Genomic DNA, 11,347 nt, shown 5'->3' with positions numbered 1-11,347 from the left:
CCTAGTATATAATATAATTAAGTTAGGGTACCCCTCTAGTATATAATATAATTAAGTCAGGGTACCCCCTAGTATATAATATAATTAAGTCAGGGTACCCCCTAGTATATAATATAATTAAGTCAGGGTTCCCCCTAGTATATAATATAATTAAGTCAGGGTACCCCCCTAGTATATAATATAATTTAGTCAGGGTACCTCCTAGCATATAATATAATTAAGTTAGGGTACCCCCTAGTATATAATATAATTAAGTCAGGGTACCCCCGTAGTATATAATATAATTAAGTCAGGGTACCTCCCTAGTATATAATATAATTAAGTCAGAGTACCCCCCTAGTATATAATATTATTAAGTCAGGGTACCTCCCTAGTGTATAATATAATTAAGTCAGGGTACCCCCTAGTATATAATATAATTTAGTTAGGGTACCTCCTAGCATATAATATAATTAAGTTGGGGTACTCCCTAGGATATAATATAATTAAGTTAGGGTACCTCCTAGTATATAATATAATTAAGTTAGGGTACCTCCTAGTATATAATATAATTAAGTTAGGGTACCTCCTAGTATATAATTAAGTTATAAACGTTCGTTGTATTTATTTATAGCACAAGAATTAGTATAAGAAAAAAAGTTTATATATTCACACACATTAACCTTGTAAAAATAAACACATTTGTTTAAATAAAGTTTATTGATTCCTATAATTAACTAATTTAACCAATTACTCCATTAGAGTCCGCTTAGCCCCCCCCTCACCCTCCGAAGTGAAAAATTAGTAATTTAATAAAAAATTATTTTTTTTTTCAAGCAAATACTAATTGTAATAACTAATAAAGCACTGCGACAATTATATATAGTTTTCTTAAAATTTTGGTTTCATTCCCCTTTCCCGTGCTGAAATGTCACAACCTGATTGATTATGGCTTCCCCTTAGATTTGATCCAGGGTACGCCCTTGAATGGGTCGATGTAATATCTTTTTTAGTTTTTGGTCTATACTTATGTTACAAACATACTTAAAATATTTACTGAACACATCTTGAAAGAACAGTGGTTAATGAAAAGTACTTCAAACAATATTGGGACTGTTATATTTTTCATATTAGCAATGACTATGAGAATAATTTGATAAATATGTATTGTATGAAATGTAAGTTACCTGAAACTAGATAATTTTCTCTCTTCAGGTAGTTAAGTCTTCTAAATATGATACAATGCCATTAAATGTACGACGAACCAGTGAATGATATCTTGAATGTTTGAAACAATCCATTACACAATCGCTACTTCTATCTCCTGAATCACGGTTTTGGCAGCTCTGATGGCACAATAAATATACTATGAGATATATAATGAAGATGAGCAATAAACTATATTTCCAACTCTTAACAATAAATTTAACAATATATATCGTTAGGCGGACGAGCACGAAAGTTAGGAGAATCCTCAAGAACAGAAATAACGCTGTGTTCGAATCCATGATTTTGAATGAGCTGGTTTGAAGCTCCCTTCATATAGTAATAACCAGCATTGCCGATATGGCGGAATGGAGATAACGATTGAAGAGTTCTCCGAAAAAGAAATTTAAATCATTTCAAACTAATAAGCCATGCGGCTTTAGTCATATTGTTTTTTAAATAATAGACCTTTGCTCTTTGATCATCGAAAGTGATTAGAGGAGTGGGGAGCACTTTAAATCCGTTCCATAACCCTACATATTTATAACAGTAGCCCAAGATAGACAGGCTGGTTCGGGCGACCAAAGAGGTACAAGGTCTGCATAGCCACGGGCACTTCTACCGGCCTACTCTTGGGCGGAATCAAATTAAATTTTATAATTAGGGTTGATTAATAGGTAAAAGAATATCATAGGAGAGTGAATTGCAGGGAAAATGTCATCCTTTTTTAACCTTTTTCATGGTTTTTCAAATGTCTAAAGCCCCAAATTGTTTTATGAGGGTTAAAAAAAATTTTTTTTTTTTAAATAATTTATTTATTGATATTTACAACTGTATACACATATATACAACAAGTAAATTTGCTGTAGGTGACATAGTGACATGATAAAAACATGTGGAGAATCTACCCACTGATAGAACTCCAATAACATTTCTAAAGGAGAAGATCTCGAGGCCATCTTCTTTTCAGACGCCTAGGAGGATTATTAGGTAATGAAGGAGAAGCCAGGTTAGAAACAAGTGGATTTAGGTGGTTGAGAAGTTTATTATGGAAGAAACGGTATCTGGTTCTGGCCAAATCGGCAACATATCGAATATTGAGGTCCTGATGGATGACTTGATTTGTGACAAAGTAAGGAGCATTAAGGATTTTACGAAGGATTTTGGACTGTAAGGATTGGATTCTGGAGGAATTTGATGGCCCCAAAGCTTAACTCCGTATGTTCAGATGGTTAAAAATTTGCATTCGAGTACAATTATTGTTTAAAATGATCTTTCTAATCCGATAGTTCCTGTTTCTATATAAGCTCTAAAGTGTAAAATATCGAAAAAGTTCGTTTGATGATTAAAAATAATGCAGAATCCCTCTCCAAGGTTGAGAAAAGAGGAATTTGTTGACTTGTGAGTACGGAATTCTTTAAATCTTAAAAATATAATATATACTGGATATATTTCAACTTTTTTGGCAATCCGAGGGGGAGCTTTGAAGCCCGCCTTATACTCAATAAGCAAGTTCTACTAAAAAATTATCGGTCGTTACAAAAGTGTCAATGAAAATGTGGGGTTTTATTTGTTACCCCTCGTTGTCTGATTACAAAAAAACATTAAATAAAATAAAAACTACGATTATCAGCCCAAGTAGCAAATGGAAAACAAAACTCCAGCATTTACCTGGATAGAAATAAATTTCAGTTTGATTCCAGTTACTCCTCCAAGACCTATCTGTACTTTGAATGAACCTGGCGATCTCTCTCAATTATTGAAATAAATAATTCACCCGTCACGACGTAAGGCAGCATTTGTGAATTTATTCAGTTTTTCAAAACTAGACCATCAAAATAATGGTCAAATAAATGATATTTTCATTTTTTTTTTTATGAATTAAAGCAAGGAAACTATTCAGTTCTCACTCTCAATGATTCACTTTATATTTATTTCAAAGTTTTATTTTTGTTCTATTTAATTTCTTTCCAAGTAACCTCTAATACTTGTATTTGTTTAATATTTATCAATTTACTTTTAGTATATCAGGGAATTTTCAGTTAATTTGTAATGCTTATTCTATTTTGTAAATTACAAAGCATGTCAATTAATATGTAAGTTTTTTGTATATATTTTTAATATTTATTACTTTTTTTATATTTATATGTGACTCTTTTATCTATTATATTTCATAATTGTTTTTATAATACTGTGTACGTATTGCAATTTTTAAATATTGTTATTTGTTTTAAATTTTTATTATTTATATTTTATATTTAAATTTTATTCTGTTTGTTAAAGAGAAAGGGAAAAAAGAGAGGAAAGATGTATTGGGTTAAGAGAGAAAATATAAAACAAAGGATAAAAAAAAAGTAAAGGAAGAAAAAAATAAAATAACCAACTCTGCTATGCCTATATTTTATAAAATATAAGTATGCTGTGTATTTAGTAACCCAATTTTCTCTTTCTTAATTTCTTTCTATTCAAATGTTCATAGATTGGATTTTTAGTATATTTTAAATAGTGTAATTTAGTATATTTGTATATTTGAAACACACTATTTTTTTAGATAGTTAAGTTTCTTTTGTACATTAAGACTTTTCTTATTTTTTCCTTTTTTAATTTTTCTTTTAAATAAACTCATTCATAAAGATCTTAACATCCCATTCGTTGCAGATTTGACCCAAAACAGATATGCGTCTCTTTATTCCAAACTCCTTAACCATCCTAACCCATTAATTCTTAATCTTTCATCCTTAACAATCCCTGATAATCCTCCGAGGCGTCTGAAAAGAAGATGGCCACGGGATCTTCTAATTTAAATTAATGTTTGAAGTACCACCAATGGATGGTTCCTTCCCAAGATTTTCAAGTGTATATGAAACATACTACATATTTACCTATTGTATTATTTTGTACAGTTGTAAATTACATTAAATAAATAATTTTAAAAAAAATTTCTTTTGTTTGTTTTTCATTTCCCCCCTGAATATCTAGGCCATAACAGTGGTAAATAAATAAATGTTAATATGGACTTCGGTACCTACCATCCATTATTGTAGTAACTATATATATATATTTTTTTTTTTTTAATTTTTAAGATTTTCTTTTAATAATATTCTTAAAGCATCCTCTTTTGTTACGTGCCCATAACTTCTGAACTAAAGGGATCGCCCCAGGTGACTGGAGAAAGGTGAATTGACGTAAGTTGGCTGGGGCTGTGTCCGTAACAGCTACGTGTTCCCTGTACAGTTAGCTTTTGTCAGGGTTTCCGCCTTCTTATACATCAGCTGGGAAACTGTCACTCTTTCTTACGCTCCACCTACGAAACTGTTGAATTGTACCATTCGCACAAATAACTGATAAGGTCATCTACTATAGGGATTGTCGTCATGCAACAAAATCTGGAGAAGTAAGTTTATAAACTAAGAAAAAGTGTATCATAGAAGATGCATTCAGAACTTTGTCACTTCATGCCTTGAACAAGAGTCGGTACGTATTTACAGTAAATTATTTTACTGCATTGTCATGAAAGCCCTTGTGCGTTAAAGCCCATTTATATACTACATTCCAATTTCATAATGTGTTTTTAGTTGACCATGGATTGCCATGTGGGAAATGTGGTCGGGATAGAAGATAGAAGAACTCTAATAGGTGATACTGATATCACTATTCCAATGTTTCTAAAGGCATCTGGCTTTCTTCATGGAATCAGTTGCTGAAGCCGTTATAGGCGAGTGTGTTAAAGATGGTCGTGTTAAGGTGTTAGCACTCAAGTACTTAGTGTGTCAAGGCACCTTGGCAACCTTGAACTGAGGTAATGTCTTCCTGGCTCTTGTAGAATCCTAGAATATGGGGCTTCTTCCATTAAACGGTCGTCTCTTTTGAATGTGATTAGAATATCAAAAAGGTTGGCATACAGGAATAATAGCTAGAAAAGCAATGATTCCATTGGTTGTTGTTGAGATTGGATAAAAGGACCGATAAGCCCATCATTATTTTAGTACCACTTGCCGGACTTCACTTGTACCAGTACCAGTTCAGTACCTGGAGCTTTGCCAGTTCGATTCCGGCATGGGCGGGTTGACTTTTATTTCGTAGAGGATATTCCCACTTTAGTTAGAATAGGATGGATAACACCTCCCTGCCCCATTTTGTCAGAAATAGCTTGGAAGGGGGTAAACTGAGAAAAAAAATTAAGATCGAAACGTTGCATAGTAAAACAAGTACCACTCATTACTATCCTCTCCTAATCAACCATCTTTAACTCATATAAACATCTATTTTTTCTTTTACTTTAACATATATTAACTCAATTAGCTTTGTTAAAAAACTGGTGGAAGAAACATGTACCACAGGCACTTCATCTCTTATGACTATTTCCAAAAACAGGTTTTACTTTTGTTGATGTTATGAAGGCATTCAACAACTGATTGGGACTAAATGTTGAGTCATTGTTTAGAAAGGCTAGTAATCTTTTTTCCCATTGGAGTCCTATACCACCTAACTATGGTTGGGGTCAAGTTTTTTCATTTTGTGGGTCCGCTACTCAATGAAAAAAGTCAGCGTCCCAGGCAGGATTCGAACCGGCACCATCAATAGACATCAAATTGGTAATACTGTGTCTTGACCACCGAGCTACTGGCGGCCCAAATTTAGGTTGATAGATTATTTTCTTAAGTCCTTTTATATTCTTGGTTTATTGGAAATTCACAGTTCACTGATCCATTTAAAAAAAAAAAATTGAACTCCTTAACCTGATTACGAGACTGTAACTCGAAATGAAAACTTTCCTATATTAATTAGCTTTAAAATTATAGACTGCCTCCTAGATTATAGGAGGGTCTCTCGAGACTCGCTATGTTTCTGTTTATCTCATTCCTTAGTAACGTAAGTATATATAAGTAAGTTTTAGATTCTGTCCCTTTCTCCTCCCCAAGTTATTTCATCAATGGCTCTGAAATGACACCTTTAATTGCTTTAAAAAATCAATATACCCAAAATTGGATCACTGGAAGTATATCCAACCTTACTTCAAGTTCTTATCGAGTTTTTATAGTTATGGTAACATCTCGGAAATTCTAACATGACAAGACCCTAAAACATTATGACCTTACATTTATTTTGTTATACTGCGGTTTATTGTTTTTAAGGCATAAAAATAATTAAATGTAATATAGGAAAATAAATATAAAAAAGAGTGAAACTTAGTTCTTTTTGTTGGGATGAATTATTATTATCAGATGCATATACAAATATTCTTTTAGGTTGGCAATCAAGACAAGAGAATTCTTGGTGCGTAAAACAACTGAATCCAGGATATGTTGATGGAAAAAGAAGACAAGAGATAAAGAAGGTCAAGTGGCTAATTTGAGATGGTAAATCAAGAAGGCCTGTGTTTCGTGCATGCCATCGTGTTGGTATTACTGTTCTCTTGATCGCTTACATCCGGTAATGACCGTTTCATCTATACTACTCATTGAGGATTATGATATAGAAGATATTTCATTATGCTTCAAACCCAACAATGAATTATTATACTAGAACAAAGGACCCAATAGATAGTAAATATCAATCGGGATTAGTATATAAAATTCCATGTATTAATTGTCCAGCCATATATATTGGTGAAACTAAACAATATACAAAAGACAGGATGTATCAAAATGGGAATGATATAAAAATTATGGAAAATGACCCAAAAAAAAAAAAAAAACAGCATTGGTACAACATGTTGTTCAAAATAAGCATAATTTTGATTTTGAAAATGTCAAGGTCATTCAAAAAGAAAATAATATTTTTAAAAGAGAAATATTAGAATCGATTTACATCTCGGAAATTATAAATTATACGGTAAATTTCAAATAGGATTCTAAGGGACTAAACCACCATTATTCTGAAATTTTGAGCAAAATAAATATATAATTATTATAAAGAATTGAAAAGTTGGTAAATAGATAAATGTTCAAATCCTTAAATTGTACAGATGTATATATAATATATATACACCTGCCAAAGCTTGTATAGGTGAGTAAATATGTGAAAAAATAAAATAGAGAGGGGGTATATATATGATTAAAAAAATACATATATAATTAGAATATTTTAATTATGGATTTTAAAAAAAGTTGAGTAATAAGCAAAATAACTAAAATTGAATGTTAATTAAATTATATTAAATATAAATTAATGATAAAAAAATTATTTTTTATATGATAAGGTGATAACAGAGTCCTAACCTGTTGAAGATAGGTTCTGTTATAAGTGATAAATATAAGTGAAAAATAGGATATTGTTTGTATAAAAGGGTTTTTAATTTTAAGATATAATAAGTTATAAAAGTAAGTAATAAATTTAAAAACAAAAATTTTTCGACATTGTTATGATTTTATTTTAATATTTGAAATCCTACGTAAAATCCTTGATGCTCCTTATTACGTCACAAATAAACTCATTCACAAAGACCTGAACAACCCATTAGTTGCAGATTTGACCCAAAACAGATATGCGTCTTTTTATTCCAAACCCCTTAACCATCCTAACCCATTAATTCTTAATCTTTCATCCTTAGCAATCCCTGATAATCCTCCGAGGCGTCTGAAAAGAAGATGGCCACGGGACCTTCTAATTTAAATTAATGTTTGAAGTACTACCAAGGGGAGGTTCCTTCCCAAGATTTTCAAGTGTATATGAAACATGCTACATATTTACCTATTGTATTATTTTGTACAGTTGTAAATTACATTAAATAAATATTTAAAAAAAAAAATTTAATTTATATACTACTCATTTTATCTTAACCAAAACGTTTTTCTGATCTTTCTATGGTAGAAAAAGTATTCGTCGGTCTTTTGACTAGAGTAACCAAGAACAGAGCAAAACCAGAACCTTAACTTTGGGACCAAGCACTAATGAAGCAATTCAAAAATGCTTTGTTGTAAAAGTTTTAACTTAGTAATCCTTCTTGTTGAGGTTAATCTATTTATACCAGGAAGATCAAGTCATCATCGGGTTAAATTCCTGTTCCAACCAGAATGGAATGTTCGAGATTAATCCGATTAAGGTCCGGTTGAACCATCACAGTTTCAACTACAATTTCTTGAAATCAGTAATTATCCGTTGCACCTGAAAATTTAATCTTTAAATCTAGCTCTAAACTCTAACCAGCGTTGGTTAAACCAAGATTTGGAGCTATTATACGTCAGAGATGGGCAAAAATTATCTATGGATGAAACTAATTTTGCCATAGAAGTGACATTTACTCATGGATGAACCATTGACTAATAATTATCATATACATAGCAATATTAGCTATTAGTTTCATCCATAGCTAATTTTTGTCCAACACTGTTCTCCATTTAAGTAGGTAACCATACGAGGAATCTTCCATAGTTCCAGTTGGACCTGTTATCTAGCGAAAGTGTATTGTATTTTTCCAAATTCAAAGAAATAGTTGCTTAGTCAATAATGGAAAACAAAAAAACTACTAGTCCTCGATAAAAGTATTTGTTACAGTGGTCGGATGAAGAATTTTGTCAACGATTTCGATTGTCAAATGTACATTTCGAATCAATTTTAAATTTAATTCGACCCACAATTTCTAACATTAGCTATAGAAATTGCGGAATTAGGTGGTTATCTGAGTTATTCCACTTTCAGGTAACCTGGTTAACAAAACTGGTGACCAGAAACAGTTTACTAAGTTACCGTAGTTTTGTTAAACTCTTGAACAAATCTAAGTTATACAAATCTTAGTTTTACCGGAGATTAATGCAACTGTTCCTAAATGAATTTCTTGTTCTTCAAAACAAAAAATAAGGGTTATTCTATTTAAATTACTTTATTATATCCAGATATTCAGACCTCGAATAGAAAGTTATTTTTATTATTGTTCCTTGGTTCTATTTTGAAAATAAATATTGTACAGTTATGAGTGCCTACTCAATCATGGTCTTCAGCTTCAGTTAGCAACTAAATATTAAGACAAACTGTGCATCAGTTCCTACAAGTATTGTATTTTCTTGACTATAAAATATTTCCAATATTCATCACATTCGACAATTCGGCCCAATAAAATAATAATAAAAAGTTTATTAATAGTTTCATTATATGGAGGAAACGTGATATGTTTTTAAAGTTAATCCGTGCATTGTGTTATTCCATTGACCTCCTGTGTATTCGTTGCCCACGTCCTACATATTAATGCTTTCTCATACAATTATATTCTCTGTTACACTTTCGTAATCCCGACTCGAATAAAAACTGGCATGCTAATAAAAACGAGGCTATGAATGGAAACATTGAAATAACTATTCGTAATTCTTGATATTTCAAACAAAATTAAAATTTTTCTTTGATTTTTTACACACACAAAGCATAAAAGTCGTTTTGAGGAGGGTAGGAAAGGAGTCTAATCTCACCAATCATTTGAAAACCTACTTTTTTGAGATTTCAGAACCTACTTTAAACTTTGTGATAAGGCATTACACAAAGAGTCTATTATACTCAAATTACTTTATACAAGCTATCGAGGGAGGTCATTGCTCCCTTTAACTTAATCTCCGACTAACTATAAGGGGAGTTCTTCATCTGCCCAAGCATTGTACTATAGTGGTATTTTTCGAATTCTGGATGTTCATTTCGGTGACGGAACCGGGAAATTCCGACTGTTAAGTCCAGACTAATGATTGGATTGGGTATATTGCTATCATGGGAGCAGGTTGCTCAGTGGTAAGGAACTTCTAACTCCAAGGACGCGGGTTCGATTCCGGGGCATATAACTATTTTCAGTTTTGCTGTAGCCCTTAGTCAGCCCCAAGGCCCTAGTAGTCCTGTTTCAGCCTCCTGAGTTGCGTGATTCTGACCATATCACCTCCTTTGATGACCACAAGCGTTGGCCTAGTAACAGTACTTTCCCAGTAAGAACCGCACCCCTGATCTTTCATGGCTTGTATCTGTACATATTTAATTTTGTTTTTAATATTAATATCAATAAAAAGGATATCATACAAACAGGAGAGGGGGAGTTAGGTCTCATGTCTCCAATATTTTGAAAACCCCAAAAGATGGGAGATTTGAAAAACTGCTTTAACCTGCGAAAGTTGTGGTGAAATGTTACTTTAAAATGTTGTACTTAAAATTCCTTATAAGCTCTATTTAGAGAAGTTAGTTTAAATGTATGTGTTTATAGGAGGTAAATGGCAGGGGCAAAGGTCTGAGAATTTTCCCCAGACTTCTGGTAAGTTTGGAAACTTTGTTAGAATCTTAATAGAGTTTTTCCTGTTCTTCCCCTGCCCCAATTAGTTGTTGCAACAACAGCTGTGATTATATATTAATGAAATGACACAAAATCTCACTAAAAGAATATCAGCAAGGACAGTGTATCCAATTTAAAAAATAAATAATTAACATAAACAATATATTTTATTTTGTACTCAAATACAGCTGGTCCTTTTTCATATCTACCTTACTCATCAGCCATCCCTAAATAGCTATGCATTCGTTTCGTGTATCAAGTAGCCTACAGTTGTGCGCACTTCCTTGTTAAGTCGTTTGGGTTCTTTTTCTTTTCGGTTACCCTGAAAGCTGAGGTGCGGGAGTCGGCCCGTGCCGATGGCAAACAAGAAAAAAAGTGTGTGCACCTGGCGTGCAGGTGTGGTGGGGATACCTGGCCGAACTCCTTCGTCGGGGAGTCTGTTGTGTAGCCTCCGGTCGGCAAGAACATGTGGATACTCCAAGTCCTCCGGGAGTGTGTCTCAGATAACCCTTACAAGGTAAGAGATATTTCATCCAACTATATCTGTCATTTCGAACAGGGTAATGGATATTAAACGCCATTTGACAGTCCATTTTTCTATTAATTTTTTTTTGTGTGTATGTGTCAAAAATAGAACGATAAGTTTATTCTATGGGTAAAGTAGATTAATAAATTGTTTTAATAAATTAGATACCAACTAATTGTGGAAATAATATTTATGACAACTAATTTTTTCGTCTCATAATTACTTCATTTAACATTACACTTATCCCATAATATAACAGTAATATTACAATAGTATTTAATAATGGTTTGTGTATTTATCAAATATAACGCTATGTTTATACTATACGTATCGTAAAATAATTTCTCGTTTTAATAAATTATCAACTAATTGTGAAAATGGCCACTATGACAACTAAG

The 11,347-nt window shown here is 32.2% G+C and overlaps 1 protein-coding gene and 1 long non-coding RNA gene across 3 annotated transcripts in view; one reads left to right on the top strand and one right to left on the bottom strand.

The window, feature by feature from the left end:
• The window catches only part of LOC106683090 (uncharacterized), a 2,705-nt gene extending 1,046 nt beyond the window's left edge, over positions 1-1,659 (bottom strand). Inside the window, exon 1 of the long non-coding RNA XR_001343512.2 lies at positions 1,167-1,659. This is a non-coding gene — a long non-coding RNA (uncharacterized lncRNA). The remainder of the gene's footprint in view (positions 1-1,166) is intronic.
• pico overlaps positions 1-11,347 on the top strand; it is a 117,876-nt gene that overhangs the window by 38,394 nt on the left and 68,135 nt on the right. The window contains exon 1 of one of the 2 annotated variants that reach the window (XM_067046840.1): positions 10,867-10,940. The exons of the other annotated variant lie outside the window; for it this stretch is intronic. Within the exon in view, the coding sequence (XP_066902941.1) occupies positions 10,890-10,940 (51 nt within the window). The 5' untranslated portion in view covers positions 10,867-10,889. Of the gene's footprint in view, positions 1-10,866; positions 10,941-11,347 lie in introns of those variants that run through there. 2 annotated transcript variants of the gene reach the window in all.

Source organism: Halyomorpha halys, unplaced genomic scaffold, assembly GCF_000696795.3.
Source record: "Halyomorpha halys isolate HHAL.00 unplaced genomic scaffold, Hhal_1.1 Scaffold464.1, whole genome shotgun sequence".
Lineage (NCBI taxonomy): Eukaryota > Metazoa > Arthropoda > Insecta > Hemiptera > Pentatomidae > Halyomorpha > Halyomorpha halys.
Note: the sequence above shows the minus strand (reverse complement) of the source record. Positions and strands in the feature narration are given on the sequence as shown.